Source organism: Hippocampus zosterae, chromosome 8 (genome assembly GCF_025434085.1).
Source record: "Hippocampus zosterae strain Florida chromosome 8, ASM2543408v3, whole genome shotgun sequence".
Lineage (NCBI taxonomy): Eukaryota > Metazoa > Chordata > Actinopteri > Syngnathiformes > Syngnathidae > Hippocampus > Hippocampus zosterae.
The window spans coordinates 23,150,572-23,173,412 of NC_067458.1; the positions used below are offsets into that span (position 1 = coordinate 23,150,572).

The window sequence follows — 22,841 nt, forward strand, 5'->3', positions numbered from 1 at the left end:
CAACCTGGATATTTACTTCTAAACCACTATGACTGCCAATTGATAAAGAAGCAAAATGTGAACAGGAAATGGAGCTCGTCACGACTCCATACGGACAAATTGGAATCGATTTTTGTGATGTTAGCATTAGCATTGGATTAGCATCGTAATCGCTGTTTTGAGAAACAGGGAACAGAAAATTACAACGGAGTCTTCCCTCGCTTCATTCACAGCCAATAACGACTTCAGATCTGCTCTGATGTATATTTAACTTTAAAAAGCCCCCCCAAAAATTAATTGGCTGATTATTTTATTGTTGCCGTTTTTCCTCGCTGTTGTAATGAGAAACAAATTGATCAATCGGTTATCAAAATTTTTTCTGTCAAATATCGGAATTGGCCTGGAAAAAAAAACAAAAAAAAATCCATATGGACCCGAGTTGTGAATGTCGATCCGATGCGTCGTACGAAGAAGATCGGTTTGGCGTTTGCCGAAGTCCCGCTCATTCGCCGAGCAAAAATGAGAAACAAATTGATCAATCTGTTATCAAAATTTGTTCTGTCAAATATCGGAATTGGCCTGGAAAAAAAACAAAAAAAAATCCATCTGGACCCGAGTTGTGAATGTCGATCCGATGTGTCGTACGAAGAAGATCGGTTTGGCGGTTGCCAAAGTCCCGCTCATTCGCCAAGCAAAAATGAGAAACAAATTGATCAATCTGTTATCAAAATTTGTTCTGTCAAATATCGGAATTGGCCTGGAAAAAAAACAAAAAAAAAATCCATATGGACCCGAGTTGTGAATGTCGATCCGATGCGTCGTACGAAGAAGATCGGTTTGGCGGTTGCCAAAGTCCCGCTCATTCGCCGAGCAAAAATGAGAAACAAATTGATCAATCTGTTATCAAAATTTGTTCTGTCAAATATCGGAATTGGCCTGGAAAAAAAAACAAAAAAAAATCCATACGGACCCGAGTTGTGAATGTCGATCCGATGCGTCGTACGAAGAAGATCGGTTTGGCGGTTGCCGAAGTCCCGCTCATTCGCCGTAATTAGCGGCGGCGGCGCGTGCTAACGAGCCCCTTTGATCGCTCGCTGATGAAACTTTGATTGTCCCTGCCACGGGTCTTTGATTGTCTCGGATTGGACTTTGATTGCCGGGCGATGGCTGGCCGTCTGTTTGCTCTCCTGCTCTGGGAGGAGAGTTTGACGTATCAAAGGCGAGCGCGGGGGTGCTTTATGAAAGTTTAATTGTGTTATTGATTTAGCGGAAGGTTTGACGCCCGCAGTGTCAGCTCCCCTGGTGGAGCTTATCGCATTCAAATGCTCGTCAGCGCCTCGCCCTCCTCCTTCCTTTCTTTCTTTCTTTCTTCCTTTCTTCCACGCAGAACAATCGCCACGGGCCAGCCTGGCGGGCGCGGTTTAATTGCCATTAATTAAAAGCATAAATCTTTTTTCTCTTCACTGACTGGCTGCTCTTAAACATGCCTTTTGCGTCGCTCCGCTTGTCAGGATCCCTCCCGGCGAGGCAGGGTTCATCCCCCGTATTCCCTACACCCCACCCCGCCCCCCTCACATCCTCCACTCTTAGCGGCACAACCAGACGGTTCCGGAATGGTCTTTTTAGCACGTGACGCATGTTTAGCAAAGAGCCGTTAACTTCTTTATCGACGTCTAATGAGGTCACGCGAATGGGCTCGTATGCTTTGCGACAGCGCGGAAAGAACAGCCGGCGCGGTCAACGCCGGCTCCCACAGTCGGGGCCCCGGCCGCCTAATGAGACGGCCATTAGCTCTCTCGCCGTTAGCGGCTAGCGCGCTGGACTGGATGGTGGAACGGACGCCCAGTCGAGGCTTTAATGGCACGTGACGGCTCCATTTAGCGGAAGGAGATGTGATTTTTTTGTGTGGGCGAGGCCGATTTTCACACGAGTTCCGCTCCACTTGTGACACGTTTGTGCAGTTAGCCGTCACGGCCCGCAGCGAAGCTGATGTCAACGACGTTAGCATGGAGGAGACAGTGCTTTGGTGAAGATTTCCCCCCACCCCCGGTAGATTTATTTTCAGTTGTATGAGTTTTTTCCAGTTTGCAAATTTTTTTTTCCTATTCGTCCATTTTTTAAATATTTTTTTTATAAGAGTATCAACATTTCTCAATTAAATATTTTACAAGGTTCCGTTTGTTTGCAGTTATTTTCATTTATTAAAATAAAAACACAAATTTTTAAAATCATTTTTAAATGTAACATTTTTTAAGCTGAGTTTTATTTTTTCAAGGGTTTTGAGTTTCAAGGTTATGCAATTTGAGTTTTATTTTTTCAAGGTTTTTGAGTTTCAAGGTTATGCAATTTGAGTTTTTATTTTTTCAAGGTTTTTGAGTTTCAAGGTTATGCAATTTGAGTTTTATTTTTTCAAGGTTTTTGAGTTTCAAGGTTATGCAATCTGAGTTTTATTTTTTCAAGGTTTTTGAGTTTCAAGGTTATGCAATTTGAGTTTTATTTTTTCAAGATTTTTGAGTTTCAAGGTTATGCAATTTGAGTTTTATTTTGTCAAGGTTTTTGAGTTTCAAGGTTATGCAATTTGAGTTTTTATTTTTTCAAGGTTTTTGAGTTTCAAGGTTATGCAATTTGAGTTTTATTTTTTCAAGGTTTTTGAGTTTCAAGGTTATGCAATTTTGTGTGGTTCTCATTTTGATTTAAATTGTTTCCATCTTTCCTTAAACTTGTGTAATTTTATTTGGAAACATAAGTAATATTTTGTAAATAATTGGTATTTGTAATTTTGGTGAATTTTTTTGAATTTCTTTTTCAGTTTGTAAATTTTTATCTTGATTTTTGTCAATTTGTTTCAAACTTTGTATGTTTCCATGAACTTTGTTTGCCATCTTTCTCTTGAATTTAGTTTCGCATTTTGTAAACATTTAAAATGAAGAGAATTCCAGCATCTCTCAGCCTGTCTGTCCTCATTAAATCCGGCAACGCTACATTCACGGTCACGGCATTTGGAAGAAAAAAAAAACAAAAAAAACCCCCGAAAGCCGCTCGCTTTAGCGCAGGTGATCGACGTCCTTCCGCGCGCACAAGCTCGACAAGCAACTTAAGCAGCGACACTTAATTGGGACATTTTCCACTCACAATCCGAGGAGGCCGAGCGGACTCGGTCGGACTAGCTGTCAATTTGACCCGCCCCGCAGCTCATTTCTAATCTGGCGCATGAAGCGGGAAGTTCCAATTAAAATTAAAATAAGCCCTTTAACGGCCTCTTAAATTGACAAGCCCGCAATGATTTTGCAATCGGTGCCTGTCATAGGTCTCGGAAAAACTCGCTCTGATAAGGCCCAACGCTTCCAATTAGGGGCCGAGCGGGGCCTCAGCCGCTAATGATTTCCACGTCCCGAAAGATGCGGCGCCGACACTTATTGCAAATTACCGACAAAAGAGCCGCTTGTATTGATGAGCGGGGCCCAACAGCCCCGGCGTCCGCCCGTCACGCCGCCAGGGTCCGGAAGCCGTCCGCCCGGGCCCCCCTTGACGCGAATGCTAATGCTAACGCCAAGGAGGGGGTCATCAATAACGTCTGGCCTCGTCTAATTATAGACGCCATCTCTCAAGGCCACGGGAGGCCGCGGGGCAGCGGCGTAATTGAGCCGAGGAGAATCTCCTTGGCCGCCGTTGTTTACAGTCCTTGAAACGGATGGAGAGAAATGGTTCCCAGACGGGATTCCCGGGCGGGGGGGCCGTGTTTGCTAGATGTGGGAAGCGGGGGGATATCGGCGGATGATGATGATGCGCTCCCGGTCGGGCGGGGATTTCGAGTCGAAGGCCAAAGCTGTTTTGCCGGCGGGGTCACCTCGTTTATTGGCCGCAAAAAACAAAATGGATGGCCGTTTAGAGGCGGAGAAAACGCTGGACAATTTTTATTTTTTACGGTGTCCCCGTCTCGAAGTCGAGATGGAAAATTATTGCCTGGCGTTTAGCTCCGAGTGAGGTGGTGAAGGTTTTGTGTTCTGCAGTGGATTTTTTTGGGGTTTTTTTTTTGGGGTGTTCTGCAGCGGATTTTTTGGGGGTTTTTTTGGGGGGGTGACTTTGAAATCGTTTCATGAGGAGAAAATTTGGTTGCGATCACAGAAAATCTCTTTCAGGTCACCTGGAAACGGGCTAAATGACAAATAGCGTCACTTGAAACAAAAGTAGCAGTATGGCCACACGAGACTTTTTTGTAGGTCTTCTCATCATAGAAGCACCCACAGAATTTCATGTTGCTGATTGAAATTTCAGGGCTGAATTTTGGAAAACTTCCCATTTAGTATCATTTACATGTTGAGGTTTTTCAGACAAAATTTCAAAAGGTGGACAAAATGACCCAGTCAGCTTTGAACCAAAATTTTTCCTCAGACGTTTTTGTGGGTCTACTCATGCCGACCAAACTTCATGTTGCTGAGTGAGTTCAAGGGATAAAATTTCCAAACACCCACGTTTCTTAAGTACAGCAAATGGTCTGCCACATGAGACTTTTTTGTAGGTCTTCTCATCATAGAAGCACCGACCAAATTTCATGTTGCCGAGTGAAATTTCAGGGCTGAATTTTGGAAAACTTCCCATTTAGTATTATTTACATGTCGAGGTATTTCAGACAAAATTTCAAAAGGTGGACAAAATGACCCTGTCAGCTTTGAACCAAAAGTTTTCCTCAGACGTTTTTGTGGGTCTACTCATGCCGACCAAACTTCATGTTGCCGAGTGAGTTCAAGGGATAAAATTTCCAAACACCCACGTTTCTTAAGTACAGCAAATGGTCTGCCACATGAGACTTTTTTGTAGGTCTTCTCATCATAGAAGCACCGACCAAATTTCATGTTGCTGATTGAAATTTCAGGGCTGAATTTTGGAAAACTTCCCATTTAGTATCATTTACATGTCGAGGTTTTTCAGACAAAATTTCAAAAGGTGGACAAAATGACCCTGTCAGCTTTGAACCAAAATTTTTCCTCAGACGTTTTTGTGGGTCTACTCATGCCGACCAAACTTCTTGTCGCCGAGTGAGTTCAAGGGATAAAATTTCCAAACACCCACGTTTCTTAAGTACAGCAAATGGTTTCAAGATGTTATCCGGGTATGGCTTTGGGCATGTGCTCCGGTGATGCGACAAGAGACGAGGGCAAGTCACGAAGCGTTAGCGGCGTTCCGCGCTGACGAGGGCAGCCGAGACCCCCGCCGGTGCCAAAACGGCTCGGCCGGGAGAGCTTTTTGCCCTTTTTAGAAAACAGAACTTGAGATGGGGTGGGGGGGGGGGGGGTGGGAGGAGGCCGGCGGACACGAGACGGCGAGAAGGGAGTGGAGGGGCGGGGCGAGCACCTCCGGCGTGGAAAGACACAGAAAGGATTGAGAAAATGGCGGTGAGAAGTGAGAACAAAAAAACGTGATCTTTGCCATCTCTGCATTTTAAGACCGGCCAATCGTAGTCCAGTTTCTCTTCCAAGGTTTACCGGTGAAATGAGAACGGCAACGCTTCCTTTTGGGTAGATTTGGTCCTGATATTGTCACGGACCACGATATTTTGTGGGTCGTGAAAGGTCAGTCAAAATCCCATTTGAATTGAAAAGATTTTGAGAGAGGAATTTTTTTTTTTTTTTTACTTGTGACAATTTCCAATCGCATTTTACAAGGCGCTGCTTGATTTAATGAGGCTGGTCAGAAAAAAAGAAAACTTTTATTTGTCGCACAATGGAGAAATCCCCAAATCATTTTTTTACTCATTTTTTCCATCAGAGATGGAAATAAACTTTTCTTGAGGATTTTTTTGAGATGATTCGGAATCTGCCCGTTTTTCTCAAACACATCAGGTTTTCATAATAATAATAATAAGAAGAAGAATTAGACTATATATCTACTGAAAAAAATTATCTGGATTCAGATTTTTATTTTTTTGTGCAACCACTTGACAAAATAAATAAAAGTGACTAAATTCCATTCACCATTTATTATTTCTCATTTTTCTGAAACTCCATTGCTTTAAAATCCGTATAGCACAACCTTTTATCAGTCAAACATCAAAACAAAAAATAAAAATCTCTCAAAAATCTACCGCGCGAGGAAAAGAAAAAAATTGAAATCGCTATCAGAGACGTTTGAGCGCACATCAAGCTGATTAAAATCCGATTAAAATTTGCTTTTGAGCACCGTTGTCATTATCGTCCAATCACGATTTGACAATTCAAGACAAAACCGGCGTCAAAAACTGCTCCACTGGCATGACACACAACAGCGGATTGAGTTGCGTGCGCATTTTGGGTAACCACTTACAGAACACACATGACAACGCATTCTTATTAATTTCGTTATGATTTTGGGAAGGGGGGCGGGGGGGTGTCGGAGGGGGCGGAGCAGACGTTTGTTGTGCGTTTGCTAAGTGGTTACAAGATCTTCCATCTGGCCAATTTCTCCCCTACAGCATACACGGGCCTGCCCCCGCACCCCCCCCCCCCCCGACAACCCAACCCCTCCCTCAGCCTTTGCATCATTTGAACGTGCAGATAATAGGCTTTGACTTGTGGCTGCACGTTTATGGCTCTTTTCATGTGGTGGTGCGCGGTGACAGGGCAGCCAGTCAGCAGCCAGCCAGCCTGTCAGCCTCTCTAATGATCCCCCCCCCCAGCCCCACCCCCGCACCCCCCTTTTTAGTCTCTTTTCTGTCTCATTGGCCGTTTCCTTCAAAAACAAAATCGCTCATTTAAATTCTCCCGCCCGGGGGCGTTTTTTGGGGGTCTTCAAATATTGTTGGAAAGTGAGCGGATTAGGCAAAATATGCTTTTTTAAAATGTTAATATATTTTCTGGTTCACTCTGGGCTCCTCCGAGGCCAATTAGGCGCTCTCTGCTGGCTGCATTAATGTCAAGCTGACATGGCGGCTGTAATTACTCGTGCGCTTGAAATACCCACCCCCCCCCCAACCCCCAGCACGCCCCCCTCCCCTTCTTCTCACCCACTCGTGGCGAAGACGAGCGCCTGGCGGTGACACGTCGGCCGTTTGATCATTTAATCATCGCTCGCTTCCTCGCAAGCGCCGGAGTTCACCTTGTGTTGTGCATCGGCTTGCTGGGGGGGGGGGGGGGGCATTAATGGAGAAGTAGAGGTGCGCAATGTGGACCAAAGTCTTGCCACGCCAAAGCTCTTATCTGACTATTTTGGGTGCGCTCACACTTGACTTCAGGGGGCAGCGCAACGCAGACACGGAGATGGTCACGCCTCCTTAGGTTAGCCATTCTTCGCAGAGGAAAAAGAATATGTGAATGTTATTTTCTTCACATTATCAGTCTACATGTGTTGGTCCAGAGCGTGTGTTCAAATATCCGGTGCATAAAATGTTACCACCGCCAGATGCTATTTGTTAGCCCGCGACATAAATTGTTGACAAAGTGAAGCAGTGTTTTCTTTTGATTTTTTGTCATTTTTAATAAATTGGCTACATGAAAATAAAGACTCTTTACATGTCCGTATGGTTATCGTGTGTGTTTTCGGGGAAATAAATCATTCATTTGCTGCAACATGAGAAAATGTGAATAAATTGAAGCCTTGTGAATACTTCCTGAATGCAAGTGTTTTTTTTTTTCACAGATTAAAATTTTTTTTTAAAGATTTTTACATATTGTTTTTTTATTTTTTTTATTTTGCCGATATGTTGCGTGGAAGAAGTGACTTTCCGAATGCGCTGTATTAACGAGCAGATTTTTCTCATGACAAAAATTTTTTAAAAAATTAATAGTGAGGATCAAGCGGTACGGAAGATGAATGAATGAATAATAGTAAAGTTGACCAATTCAAAAATATTTAAAGCTTGAGCTTGGCTTCACTGCGTTTCGCAACAAAGATACGAGTTTACAGAACCAATTGTCCCTTGTCTTGTTCCCCCAACTGAAAGATACAAGTTACAACAACTCACCAAATTGTCTCGGAGGAAACCATTCGCTTGCAACTTACAACGTTGCCATAAATATCAATCATCTTTGTTTTCAAGATAATAGCTTGCTGCATGACAGGAAGTGACGCATGGCCCCACGCTCGTCCCTTTCGGGGTAATACGAAATGGCACCCTCGCCGCTCCCTTCGGTCGCCCCTTTTCCGATTACCTTGGCGAAGCGTGAACGCGCGCGTCAGGAGCGTGGCGGTAATTATTTGTGCAATGCCATCAGCACGGATCAATCAGTCGGGAAAGCTGCTGGCGGAAGGCGGCGAGCCGCGCTTGAGTGACAGCTTTGGTAATGATGGGATTGTAACCCCCCCTCGCCCCGCACCCCCCCCCCTCCCTTCAGACACACACGCGCACACAGTCAGCTTGTCAGGACCACATTGGGAGCACGCGCCGATCAATGCGCTCGTCATGTCGGAATTATTCGCCACGTTGGGAACGTCACTTCCGCCTTCATCATGTTTGAAACTCAACTCACCTGCGCCTCACGTCACTCGCGAATGTCACATAGCGGCGAGTGACACGACTCATTGGCGGTTAGAAATAATACACAAAATATACGCGACTGCAAAACATCCTCTTCAGACATGTCACTGAGCGGTGCCATCGATATCAACCTTCAACTTTACTTTATTTATAGAGCACCTCAAATGCAGCTACAGCCGCATACGAAGTGCTGTACATCAAGTAAAAATTCATTCATTCATTCATCTTCCGTACCGCTTGATCCTCACTAGGGTCGCGGGGGGTGCTGGAGCCCATCCCAGCCGTCTCCGGGCAGTAGGCGGGGGACACCCTGAATCGGTTGCCAGCCAATCGCAGGGCACACATAGACGAACAACCATCCACGCTCACACTCACACCTAGGGACAATTTAGAGTGTTCAATCAGCCTGCTATGCATATTTTTGGAATGTGGGAGGAAACCGGAGCACCCGGAGAAAACCCACGCAGGCCCGGGGAGAACATGCAAACTCCACACAGGGAGGCCGGAGCTGGAATCGAACCCGGTACCTCTGCACTGTGAAGCCGACGTGCTAACCACTGGACTACCGGGCCGCCTCAAGTAAAAATATTACATAAAAAGTATGACATGAATAACATAAAAACTGTAAACACAATAAAGCAGTAACGCAATGTTGAGTCTCATGGTGAGTCAAAAGCCAAATAATGCCAATCCCGGTGGTGTGCCGAATGTTTAGAGGGAGGTCATTCCAAAGGGGGTTTCTGGTCTGGAGACCTGAGGCACCCTGACAGGTACGTAAGGGTGGAGGAGCTCAGAGAGGTCAACTGGGGCAAGATCATTTAATGAGTTGAAAATAAATAAACCCGTGAATGATGGCCAGAACTGGAGTTGCATGCTACACAGGCGAGCAACAGCGAAATGGACCAACTGGCGACACTTGAGAAAGGACTGGCAGTGTAAGAAAATCCTCGTGGGTAGCAAATACAACAAAAACAGCAGGGGCCCCGAAATTGAACCCTGTGGAACACCATATGACATTAGGGCAGAGAGCGACTCAGAACAAAATAAGACTCACAGGAAATGTTCCGCCTGCCACCTATGATATAAAACCCCAACAGACCGTTGCTACTAATGCCCTCCTGGTCCTGCAAACGGGGCAACAGAATCGTGCAGGCGACCATATTGAGTGCTACAGCCGAGTCCAGCCCCATGAGACACAACATTCCTTAGCCATTGCATTTGAAGCAGTGCTATCAGAGTTGGGAATAACAGATATTATTATTAGACGCTATGATGATAATAACTAGATGATTAACTGAAAAGCCTGCACCCTTTCCAAAGGCTGAACTTGAAACCTTGAGAAAGAAAATGGTTTTTGGACAAACTATTTAGGGATGGTCCTTATTGTGCTCAAATGTGGATAGGCTTGCACTCTTATCATACCAAATAAATGAACTAGAATATTACGACTAATTTAAAGTGTGCTTGAAATGTGTATTTGCAATGATTAAAGCTTTTATTAACCACCGTGACCCAGTTTCCCACCAGCGGACGGGATCACGTGCTTAGAGCATTCAAAATAAACCCAGAATGTTTGCATTCATGTTCCGTTCTTCTAAAAAACGGATTGAATCCTGATTGACTTCGGTCTTGTTCAATTTGGACGCCTCTTTTGGATCATGTTGCAATAATAACCAGTTTGGGGTTTTTTTCTTGTTATTTAACAAACTGGAGCCTCCGCTTCCCTCATGCCCCCACCCTCCCGAATCTTGATTGACAGGCTAAATGACATAGATGCTGCTGCGCTCTGAAGGTTGCCAACGGTGTGAGGTGACAGTTTTTACGCCTTCCCCGCTGCAGCAGCATTGTGCTGCCGCTGGGCCACGACATGAACATAAATTTAAAAAATTAAAATAAAAAATCATCATCATCAACATAATGGTCATCAAACCCACGGTCGGATGATCTGTAAATGTATTTCTTAACTCGTTTACCATTTTCTGTCTGATAGCAGTGTCATTTTTTTTTGTTGCTGCTTTTTTAAATGTGTAATTTCACGCATCAGATTTGTTGCAATTAAGAACGCCTTTTTGCTTCGCTTTGTCGCCTCCGTGTGGCGAAAAGCGTCGCAGCACCTTGGGTTGACTCGTCATTCTCTCCGTTCTCATTTTTCCCCCCCCCCCTAACATCTTAATAATACAACACCTCCTTCTTCATTAAGAAGTTCTTTTATTTAATTCATAATTTTTAATCGCGTGTTCCTTTGATTTATTTTTGAAGTCTTCGTTCATTTTTACCCGACGGACTGTCCGATGAGATGCGGGTTTTTTTTTAAACTACAAAGGCATCCTTTGCTCGGTATGAAACGATCATTTTTACGGATTACCCCGCAGGACGGACGGCATTTTAATGTTGATAAACGTTAATAAACGATATCTCGTCTAGAACGGAAGACTTGGAAAACCTCAATCCGTCGATTTAAGGGAAATAAGCGTAAACAACACACACATTTGTTTGTATTCGTTTTCACGAGTTCCATTACGGTGTTGGGGATACATGCATCAAATAAACAAGATGTTCATTTATAATAAACTGCATTTGACGTCAAGCCCGACACTGAAGGAATCTCAAAGTCATTCAAAATGAATATTGCCGCAGGATACCAATGAATAGTAAATTGTAAAAACATTGTGTGCAAATGAACCAAAGTGCTTGTCAGCTGATCTCGCGAGCTCATTAGCGGCCCAAAATGACTCGACTAATTATAAAAATGACAAACTTCATTAACGCCTTCGCTCCTCCGCACACACACACACACACACACAAAAGAGACTATCTTCTTCAAAGAAAAAAAATGAAGTGGGGGGGGGGGCAAACGTGTTCCTACCACGTCGTTGGAATTAAATCTCGTTTTGTTTTTTTTTTGTTTTGTTTTAAGACGGGGGAAAAAGACAAAAAGTCCCATTTTCTTTGAGTGTTTAGAAAATAAAAGCTCGCCGCTGAGGCCTGCAGAGAGGAGGGGGGCTGGGGGGGGGAAGCTTCATTTCTCAGCCGAGGCATCGAGAATCCGCTTCAAGAAGCTGCGTGCTGATTGGCCCGCGGGCTCTGGGCGTCAGCCAATGAGGAGGGAGGAGCAGGTGGATGAAAAGAAGCAGCAGCAGAAGGTGGAGGAGGAGGAGGAGTGGGGGGGGGGCGGGGGGAGGAGGCTCTTTCTTTTTTGGAGTGCTACGAAGAGACAAGCAGTGTTGCCGTGTTTATTAGAAAGGAGAAAATATTAATCGCACCCCCCACCCCACACACACACACACACACACACACACACACACGACGCTTGGCCGTGACGTCACTTGAGGAAGTCATTGTAGCGCGCGAGTGCGGGGATGAGCGGCAAAAGGTTCGAGCGAGTGCGGAGTGTGATGCGGCAGCCGGACGGAGCACGCCAGCGCTTTGACGCGCAACTTTCACGCAACTTCCAATAAAATAAAAAAAAATTGGAAAAAAAAAAAAGAAAGCTAAAGAAGAAGAATTGGATCTGGGGGGGAGAGGGGGGAAGACCTGCGCGTGGATGCTGTGGAAGTTCACCTGCTGGATTGTGGACTTATTTCCCCCTTTTTTCCTTTTTTTTTTTTAAATTATCATTATTTTTTGCGTCGGCGTGACAACTTTTCGGGGTGGTGCGGGGAGAGGCGCGCCCGGGCTGTTATGACGACCCCCTCCCGCTAAAATGGAGACATCGAGCGGCTCCAGCTTCGGCATCGACACCATCCTGGCGGGCGGCCGGGCCACGCCGTCGCCGCCACCGTCCTGCTCGGACGCCGACACGGTGGCCGGCACGGCGCCCTCGTCGCCGCTCTCCGTCACCGCGGAGCACCCGTCGGACCCCGACGCCAACCTCCTCCTCCACCACCACCACCACCACCACCATCACCACCTCCACCATCAGCACCAACAACAACAACACCATCTCAACCAGCACCAGCACCACGGGCCGCCGCAGTCGCCGCCTTCGCAGCCTCCTCCGGCGGCGCCGCAGCCGCCGCCGCCGCCGCCGCACCACCACTTGCTCCTCCCGGCGGCCGGCGCGGGTTGCAGCGGCCCGCGGAGCGCCACCTCGTCGTTCCTCATTAAGGACATCCTGGGCGACGGCAAGCCGCTGGCCGCCTGCGCGCCATACAGCACCAGCGTGTCCATGTCGCCCAGTAAGGCCGCCGAGAGCGCCTCGGCCGCGGACGCTTTCCGGCCCAAGCTGGAGCTCCAGGACGAGGGCCGGGGCGGCAAGATGGAGCGCCGGGAGGAGATGCTGCTGCACGGCGACGTCAAGTGCAACGGTACGGATGCTGGGGAGGAGGGCCGGGGGTGGTGTTGGTTGCTGGCTGTGGCTCTGTGTGTGTGTGTGTGGGGGGGGGGGGGGGGGGGGGTTGTTGCTGGTGCATGCACGGGAGAAGGAAGAAGCTGTGCGCGGAGCCTCCCTGGTGGCTCAATTAGAGAGATGATTGTTACTCCTCCAGGCAGGAGGAGAAAAGGGTGTTGGGGGGTAACGCGGGGTGGGGTGGGGGCTACAAATACATTGACATATTGATTTTTACAACAACACGCGCCTCAGCTCAAGTTCATTTATAAGTTGACGCAGGTGATTTGATTGGGGGGGGGGGTGGCGGAGAAAGTGGCAGGCAGGCAACTGGACTTTTCGTTTCAACAAAAGCACGCGTGCAATGTCGCGAATATGAAACAGCGCTGTTAAAAATGGGACCGATGATTTCAATTCATCTTTTTTTTTAATTTGCTGTCAATATTTTAACGTCATACGAATGAATTGTTAAAAACCAGTGAAAAGAATCGACATGCACGCACCACAAATTGGATTGTGACGAATGTTTGAGATTGCATTTAAAAGGGCTTCTTTGGGTATTTCCGGCGGCCCAAAAAAATAATAATAATAAAATAAAACACTAGTCCGACCTTCCGAGAGGAAAAAATGTTCATTTTACAAGAAATGTTCATTTTGAAAAAACGCGTCATTCACAATGAAATTAATTGTAAATTTTAAAACGGTTAATATTTAATTAAGCAAAACTATATTTTAAGGAAGAAAAGTCCAAAACTACATTTCCCCAATAAAACGGAAATCTATCGGTCACTTCAGAAAAAAAAACAAACAAACATCTTGTGTAATTCAAAAAATGAAGATTTCAAGAAAAAGAAAAGCAAGATTGAATATTGGCAGGAAGAAAATATTATCAAGCAACGCGTTGGTACATTTTCAAAGAAGGATGTGCTTTATGTTGAACGTAAAGGGCAATATTTAAGATCACAAGTCCCATTTTTGGAAGAACGAAACCATTTTAGCCCATCTTTTGAGTGATAGAAACCCCGACTGCACGCCCCCCCCCCTAGTCTTGAGAGGTTGAAACCCCGCCCCAGAAGTTTTCATGGCCTGCCCGGCTGATGTTGTGGTCGGCGTGCGTGCAGGGAGCAAAGAGGAGGGCGAGCGCGAGATCTCGAGCAGCCGCGACAGCCCGCCGGCGCGGACCAAGAAGCCCCGCAAGGCGCGCACGGCCTTCACCGACCACCAGCTCAACCAGCTGGAGCGCAGCTTCGAGCGGCAGAAGTACCTGAGCGTGCAGGACCGCATGGACCTGGCGGCCGCCCTCAACCTCACCGACACGCAGGTCAAGACCTGGTACCAGAACAGACGGTACGCCAACGCGCGCGGCGTGGGGGGGGGGGGGGGGGGGGTCTTGTATGTCACCCAAAAAAAAAAAAACAGATTGGATTTTTTTTCTTCTTCTCTGCACTAAACTTGTTTTGGCGACAAGACGTGAAAGTTCGGTTCGATTGATGATGCCCAGTGATTGATTGATTGATTGATTGATTGATTGATTGATTGATTGATTGATTGATTGATTGATTGATTGATTGATTGATTGATTGATTGAGGGGAAGAATCGATGTCGGATCGATGCTGTTGATGGCTCTTTTTTTTTTAAATACGACACGATTAATTCCAATGTCAGTTATTGTTATGCAGAGTGGGAGATATTCCGTAGCTTTCCGCCCCCTCCCGACCCCCCCTCGCCCCCTACATGCTTTCAAAGATGGACCAATTCCGAACGCCCAAAATATCCTTCTCGCCCTCCTCACTTGAATTTACGGCGTGCCCACATGCGCGAATCCCCAAATTGCGGTGATGAACAATGAAATTACCGGTGGCGGAAACGTGTTTTTTGTATCGTGCAAATTCGAGACAACAAAAAAAAAAATCGTCGACATGCCCGGTGTGGTTCCTACTGCTACTCTGATGACATGATGAGTTATTATTTTCATAATTGGCCGTCAACGCTTCTTGTGAGACGGAATGGTTGATTTGCAGAACAAAACGATTCACCGCATGCGGCTGAAAATGCAAATGTCGATAACAGCCGAAGCGCCGCTTCGTTCAAGGGGTTCTTTTTCCAAATCCCACGCTCCATTTTATGACTTTTTAAAAAATATATATATTATGAGCGTTTTCATGATTTCCTCAAGTGTTTTATTGCATGGTTGGTTTACCGGAAATTGACCACACTGTTTTTTTTTCTCCATAATACATCAAGATCTCTATGATTATAGCCAAAATTATCAATCATTATCATTACCACATTAAATATTTCGAGGTTTGGGGAAGGGGGGGGGGTCTTGCATGTTGGACTGGATATTTTGCCCATATATGGCCCACATCCAAAAGTTGACCACCCGTGATTGACGTGGAAATATTTTTTTTCTCAATTCATTGTGCTTATTAGAATAATACAGGTGGACAGGATGTATGCCCAAATTTGACGCCCCCCCCCCCCCCCCACACACACAGGTTGGCCACCGATGATTGACAATTTTGTCATTGAAAATGACAATGGAAAGCATCTCCCCCCCCAATTCATCGTACAGAAAAAAAAGACCAACGATTCCGCACCCCCCCCCCCCGCCAAAAAAGTTCATTCCCACGGTCGATCGGTTGCATGCCCATATATGGGTTCAAGATTTTGACCTTCACTTATTTAGCTTTTATTAAAAAGAAAATAATATCACCATAAAAAAAAATCCATCATGCACATTGAAAAAGAAAACGCCGCCCCCCCCCCCCGCACAAAGCCCAAATCCCACATGGGTCATGTGTTTGCACTTATTTTTTTCCCTTTCTCTACCATGTGAAATGAAATTAATTATCCATACCACGCACACATTTTACTCTGGACACCCAAACTTCTTTTTTTTAAATCCATATCTTTATGTAAATTTAACAATCGATAGTGTACATGCCCATCAATGGCCCGACCACCGAAAGTTAGCCACCAGTGATTTAGGAACTTTTCCAAAACGACAATAAGGATTTTATGCGCATTACCACGGACAATAACGTCATGAATATTTTTTTAAAATAAAAAATATTGAATTTGAATGGATTTCCGCCCACATTTGACCCGCATGCCGGAAGTTGGTTCAAGCTGATTTTGAAGCTTTTTTTTCTCTCTCTCTCTCGCTAGTGTGTATTAAAATCAACTATTTTCCTCCCACAATTCATCTCGCATTTTTCCATACAAAACAAAAAAAATATTTGTTTCCATCCATCAAATTTTACGGTGCACCGGATACATGCCCATATATGGCTCGCATGCAGCTATAGTATTTGGGAACTTTTCGTTTGTATAAAAGTGACACTAATTAAACATATTTTCCCCTTTATTATCAGTAACCCATCATCAATATTTTTTTTTGGGTGGGGGGGGGGTCAAAATGACCTAATCGCATGGTGGACTGGATTGCCGGAAGTTAGCTCCACTTCATGTTAAGATGTTTTTTTTTCTTGAGTAAGCACGCCCCCCCCACCACCCCCAATTTATCACGCAGATTAAAAGACAACAACAACAACAATATTCTAAATGCATACCACATATGGAGACTTGGAAAACATGCAGGACGGCGTCCCTCCAGGACCCGAGCTTCACACCCATTCTATATTCGTATTTCGAAATCCGTATCCAGTACCGAAGCGTATGTGTGTGCATGTTTTTTTTCTTCCAAATTCAATTTGTTGTATCGTTATCACTTATGATTTTGATTTGCGCCCGGCCTCACGTTGCGTTTGGGCCCACAGGACCAAGTGGAAGCGTCAGACGGCGGTGGGCTTGGAGCTGCTGGCCGAGGCTGGCAACTACTCGGCCCTGCAGCGGATGTTCCCGTCGCCCTACTTCTACCACCCGAGCTTGCTGGGCTCGGTGGACGGCGGCACGGCGGCGGCGGCGGCGGCGGCCGCCATGTACAGCAGCATGTACCGGACTCCTTCCGCGCCGCACCCGCCGCACACGCACCCGGCGGCGGCCGCGGCGGCGGCGGCTGCGGCGGCGGCCGCGGGCATCCAGAGGCCGCTGGTGCCTCGCGTGCTCATCCACGGCCTCGGACCGGGGGGACAGCCGGCACTGAATCCCCTGTCGAGCCCGTCGCACGCGCGGTAGGGACGCAGAAAAACTAACGAACTCAAAAAACACGAAAGTCATTCGAATCCACGCGCGCGCGGGGGGGTAAAAGGAGACAAATGACTCGGGACCACGTGGACTGCTCGCGTCTGATTGTCCGTTTTTTTCTTTGTCTTTTTGTACAAAAACCCACTTAACATTAGCAAATAAACAGTTCAAAGTTTATTATTAGATGGAGACGAACGGAATGAATAAAGACGTCATGCAAACGTACAACTCTCCCTTTTTTTGGGGCCGGACACACCAAAAAAAAACCTTTTAGATTGGAAAGAACAAAAAAAAATCACTCAAAAGTGAAAAAATCGCTCGCTATCGGGGTGGCTGGCAGATGCGAGGGGGTTGCAGTGACTGCGCGTGCACGCGCCGGCATTTGGGAATGTGGCCTGGCAGCTGCTCACACAACCGGAACGCATTTGCGCATTTCTGCACCTCTCAGCGCGACAAACCACAAAGAAAAAAAAAAAGCGACAAATTCTCCAAAAGCCAGCAGGGTTGCACGGGGAGCCACTTGTACCCCCCCCCCCCACACACTCCCATCAGGGACCGTTTTGAGGCCCGTGCTAAACTGCATCCGACGTTAACTGTTGCCATTGTGATTATTCGACATGATAAGACTTTGAAGTATCATTGGGGATTTTTTTTTGAATGGTATGGTGGAGCGGATATGCGTCCAGATATTTTTTTTTCACAGTTACAATGACGGCCACTTGCATTTCGACCTCGTGAAAATATGCATTTTTCAATTTTTGACCCTCAATTTGACAACGTCATCTTTTTTTGGTTGGTTTTTGAGCTTTGATATATGTGTGCACTTGCAGGTTTTCATCTGAGAGGATTATTTTTTTCCCTCCCTCCCCCATCATGACAACATTTGCATGTCAACATCTTTCAACTTTAGTGCACAAATGGTCAGCTTCATCATTTTAGCACATTAGTTCCTTTGACATTTTTGATGGGGGAGATCTAGGGTCACTTGCCAACCCATTTGGAACGCTTTTTATAATTATTATTTTTTTTTTTTTACAGGAACGTCCTTTGCAAATTCACGAAAATTGTTTACTTGAGTGGCGATAAATGAGTGATCATTTTGCAACTTTGATGTTTTACTTTTAAGTACTCACATTTCAACCTTAGGCCTGCAGTGACGTCACATACACAAGCAATTGAATAGGCTCGTCAAGCAGCACTTCAGGAGCATTTAAAACCATCAAGTATGCATTCACAATTAAGAGCAGGAAATTAAATTTACACATATTGTCAAAAGTAAAAAGATGATTTTAAAATACTAAATAAGATGCCACCCAAATTACGCTGCGTGATCTTAAAGAAGTCTTTCCAATAAATTGCGCAATATCGCAGTTTCATATAAGACACCAACCAACCTATAACAACATTTTAATACTTTGAAAATAAAGTAAACAACAGATCATTTGCATTTTGACAATCGGCGACACAACAGCAAATAACCGGCTGAGATTGAACGAACTTTTGTGCACGAATTTAACTACAATGCGCCATTATAAATGGCAGGTGAGCAGATTTGATACATTTTTTTGGTCATTTTATTTCGTTACCATTAATTTAATACGAACGAAATAAAATGACATGAAGAAATGTAAAATAAAATTCATTTACTCACCAATGTAGTGCCCGTTCACTGAGCTGCAGATCCACGCGAGTGCCCCCCCCAAACGTTTTTTTAAACGCACCGTAGCTTGACAGTTCCCAGCCGTGCTCTGATGTTTCCTTGCTGCCTTGGTCAAACAATCCAGTGTGGCTCCAAACACCAAATCGGTCCGTTGCAAGCAACAGGCCTTCCCCGCAATTACAATTTGTAGCTTTTTCTCAGAGGCTGTGAGCCACGGGTACCGTTCATAAGTGCTCGTCTGAAAATGACGGACAAAACCTTTTCCTTGCTGGGACAGGCTAGCTAGCGCAGGAATTGGGCGACCTCTTCGCACAATATAGCTTTTCATGGAAGGTCCGTCTTGAAAATTGTGTGGAAAGTAGTCCTGCAACCAGATCAACGTCTTCGCCTTCGGCCATTTTGGATTAAAATGCTGTGATAGCACTAGCAGGTGCTAATCCAACTATTTTTTTTCAAGAAACTTTATTGAACAAGTCCCAGTAAACGGAAAAGGCGCTAATCCAATCACCGAACGCGCACGGCCAGTCTCGACGTAAGGCCTTCTAGCTGGCCCGAGTTACGGCAGGTGATTGGCTATTGCAAGCTGACTGTGCCCCGTTCACTCACAGCGAACAGGGACCTGCTCGTTAATTTACCTGGCAACACAAGATAGCTGAAATATGATTGGTTAAAAAAGCCTCCCCCATAATAAATAAATTATTTATGACCGGCTTTCAATTTTATTTTAAATAACATTGAAAGCCACTCGACTAAGTGGAAATAATATGACGTAAAGAAGACAGAGAATAATTTTGTTTCCACATTGATGAAAATAAAATGACATAAATTAATGCTATTCTCAGAAAAGTACATTTATTAAATTTACTTTTATTTTTTAAGTAAACACTCGCAAATTTGGCCATTTTGCGGGGCGCAGATCCTGCGGCAGCAGCGCGTTTTTGCTCATATGCATGACTTCTGCGCCGTTATGATTTATTTATTGCTCTCCGCGGGTGCGTGGAGAAGGGGCGTCTGTGTAAATGTGTGTGTGTGTGTGTGTGTTCGTGCGCGCGCGCTTAATTAACAGCCTGCGAGCCAAACAGAATTAATGTGGCGGCGTCGAGACCTGCTCATCCATTAAGGCACACGCCTTAAAAAAATACAATATTAGAAGTCAATCATTTTTCTGAGGAGTTAGTTGACGTGCGTGTTTTTTTTCTCTTTTTTGCTGTAAAATGGTGGCGCAAACATAGCAAGTGGCAGCAGCGACTTGTTTAAAGTGGGTCACACTTGAGCGTGAGCGAAAGTGACAGCGTGAAGCTGACTGGCAGGTTGAGCTTTTCACACGGGAAACACTCTGTGCGGTCCATATTTTCAACATTATCCCTCAGATCCTTACACGTTATTTGTGAACTCTTGATTTTTTTTTGTTGTCCTCTTTGAGAAATGATGGTAAATACACTGAAGCTTTAAAATTAGTTGGGGATGGGGGGTAGGGGGAGGGGCAGGTCCAATATGAGTGCCGTATCTACAAGAAGCGGATGACAAATAAAAAACTTGTTGGCGGTTATGAAGTATTGAAATCAATAATAAATATAGCGGATGAAAGGATGAGATCAAATATCAAAAGGATCACAGACTGGAGGAGCTAAAGTGAAACATGAAAAGGCGGCAGGCAGGTGTGTACGGGGCTACCGTTTAAAAGGAGCCGAATGTGGATTGGTTCGGTTGGACCGCAATCCCAAACCACTCCCAAGAGGGTGTGCACACTTGTGCAACCCCATGAATGGCAGTTGTTTGAATTTGAGTTCTCGTCTTGAAAAGATTAATTTTTTTCAGGTTCAGGAGAGGTCAAAGGTGGTCATGAGGTTTTGTTAATTCTTTTTCAATTTGTGGGACCAAAAATGGTGTGTGGAGACTTTTTGTCCTCTGTGGATCTTGAGGTCAAGTTTTTCCAAAACTGTAAAAAAAAAAACACCAACATTTTTTTCCTCGAAAAAAAGCTATATATACAAATGATATTTTTAATTTAAAAAGTAAGCAGATTGCTCAACATTTCATCAATCATATTTTTCAATCAATGATGTTGTTTCTCTTGGAGACCCCCCCGCCCCCCCCCACCCGCCTACCCCTAACAAAGAAATGCAATTTTTTTTTGAAGACATCATTTTCTAGAGGGCGGAACAGTAGGCGAGTGGTTAGCAGTGCCGAGGTCATGAGTTCGATCCCAGCTCCGGCCTTCCTGTGTGGAGTTTCCATGTTCTCCTCTGGCTTGCGTGGGTTTTCTCCGGGTACTCCCGTTTCCTCCCACATTCCAAAAACATGCATGGCAGGCTGATTGAAGACTCCAAATTGTCCCTGGGTGTGAGTGTGAGCGCAGATGGTTGTTCGTCTCTGTGTGCCCCGCGATTGGCTGGCAACCGGTTCAGGGTGTCCCCAGCCTACTGAGGATAAAGCGGATCAGAAAATGGAGACAAAGATGGTTAATTTTCTGAAATTTTTCTTCAATAAAAATATCATATTCCCCCCCAAACCCCCCCCCAAAGAAGAAATGCCATTTCTAGACATTTTTTCGAGTCACACTTTCACAAAAGTCGGGTCGATATTCTTAGAAAATGTGTCGTTTTTTTCCCCTACAAATATTTAAAAGCGTGTTTTCCTAGTACCAAAAATATTTTGTCTTCAAGAAAGAAATGGACTTTTGTAGACATTTTTTAAAGTCGTATCACATTTTTTCCACCTCCCTGAAGAAAAGCATCCTGTTTTATTTTGAAGGAAGAAATGTGCTTTTCTCGACTTGTTTTTGAAAGTCATACTTTTCCGCTTTTCTAGAAACACTAAAATCTCCCCCAAGAGAGACATGCTGTTATAAATATTATAAAATATATAAATATTTTGAAAGTTCCGTTTTCTCAGACATTTTTTTTGGTCATTTTTCTCAAGAGAGAAAAAAAAAGTGCTTTTTCAAAGAAAATTTAATTCAAATTTTTTCATCATATGTTGTAGAAATGAAGTTGTATTTTCCCGCCCTCAAAAACAAAATGCTCCGTCCATGGAAGAAAGGCAGTTTCTCGACATCTTCAAATCTAACTTTTCTCGAAATTTGTGATCCCTCCCACTCGCCCCGCCCCTCCCCTCCCAAAAAGAATCTATTCCCCCCCCCAAACATTGTATATGTCTAAAAGTATTCCAATCAGGCAACAAATATGATCCGAGTTAAACGCAAAAAGGTCTCTTGAATCGATACGTCTCGAAATCGAGGGAACGAAAGTCCAGATCGTGACCAAATCTGCCCACAAAATCGCCACGACGACGACGACTCCTTCAGCGCGACATGGAAATTGCGCGCAAGCTGACGGCGGGCCGGCGACGGCTTGCGTGGCTCGCGAGGGCAGCAGACGTGAAGAAAGCGGATTAAGGCCTCTTTCCTTTCTTTCTTTTCTCGCTTATTGACAACAGATGGGCTTTCTCGGGAGGGATATTCTCTCTCGCTCGGCTCGCCTCTCGTCTGCGCTCGCCTGCAGCGGGAACCTCGCGAGGCTCCTTTTAATTGCCACTTTTCTCGCCGCGCGCTGATGTAACGCCGCCATATCTTTTTCATGACAATAATGAGCTAACACTTGCTCTGCTTGGCCTCTCATTATCACATCTGCCGACATCACTCACTAAATAGCGTCTTAACACCGCCCCCCCTCCCCACCCTTTCCTCCTCCCCCTCTCTTCATCCGCCCCTGCGAGCATCCACCCAAAATATCTCTGCAGCATCTTCCGCATTGTTGCCTTCGGACAACACAACTGACCGAGTGGACTAAAAATGTTCAGATGGAAGGCGAAGAAACTCTGCTGGCAACCGTGAACGCTTTTATCTCAAATTCAATAACTTAAAAAAAAAAAAGTTTAAAAAAATGTTTCTTATATTTAGCCGAAAAGTGCTTCAAATATTGTGCCTACATTTTGTCAACACGTGTAACACACAGCCTGTTATTTTATTTACTGACCCCCCCACCCCCGCCCACCTCCAAATGCAATTAGGATTGTTTATAATTGATTTTTTGTTTCGATTTTTTAAAAATTATATTCCCAATGTATTTGTTTTGAGCAGAGATCTTAGAATCCCTGTATTTCTTTTTAAATGTATATATTACGACCAACATTATTTACGATTTAAATGGCGATTCAGTGAATCTTGTATCCTTATTTTTATGAATTAAATCAAGTAGCCGACAATTTATGTATCGTATTAACGGCTTACATTTAAAAATATGTATTTTAAAAATACATATTTTTAAAAATTTAA

The 22,841-nt window shown here is 44.9% G+C and overlaps 1 protein-coding gene across 1 annotated transcript; it reads left to right on the top strand.

The window, feature by feature from the left end:
* Positions 1 to 11,602: 11,602 nt before the first annotated feature.
* Positions 11,603 to 17,133, top strand: barhl2 (BarH-like homeobox 2). Its single transcript, XM_052073874.1, has 3 exons — positions 11,603 to 12,735; positions 13,877 to 14,102; positions 16,539 to 17,133. Exons 1-3 carry the CDS (start codon positions 12,132 to 12,134, stop codon positions 16,894 to 16,896), a joined length of 1,188 nt encoding a protein of 395 aa, XP_051929834.1. The 5' UTR covers positions 11,603 to 12,131; the 3' UTR covers positions 16,897 to 17,133.
* The last annotated feature ends 5,708 nt before the right edge of the window (positions 17,134 to 22,841 follow it).

What these genes read in the sequence shown, in the direction of transcription:
- barhl2 (XM_052073874.1), top strand. Translation starts at nt 12,132, where the DNA reads ATGGAGACATCGAGCGGCTCCAGCTTCGGCATCGACACCATCCTGGCG. An exon ending in CGGCGACGTCAAGTGCAACG is followed by an intron (nt 12,736 to 13,876) that starts GTACGGATGCTG and finishes GCGTGCGTGCAG; the next exon opens with GGAGCAAAGAGGAGGGCGAG. An exon ending in ACCTGGTACCAGAACAGACG is followed by an intron (nt 14,103 to 16,538) that starts GTACGCCAACGC and finishes TTGGGCCCACAG; the next exon opens with GACCAAGTGGAAGCGTCAGA.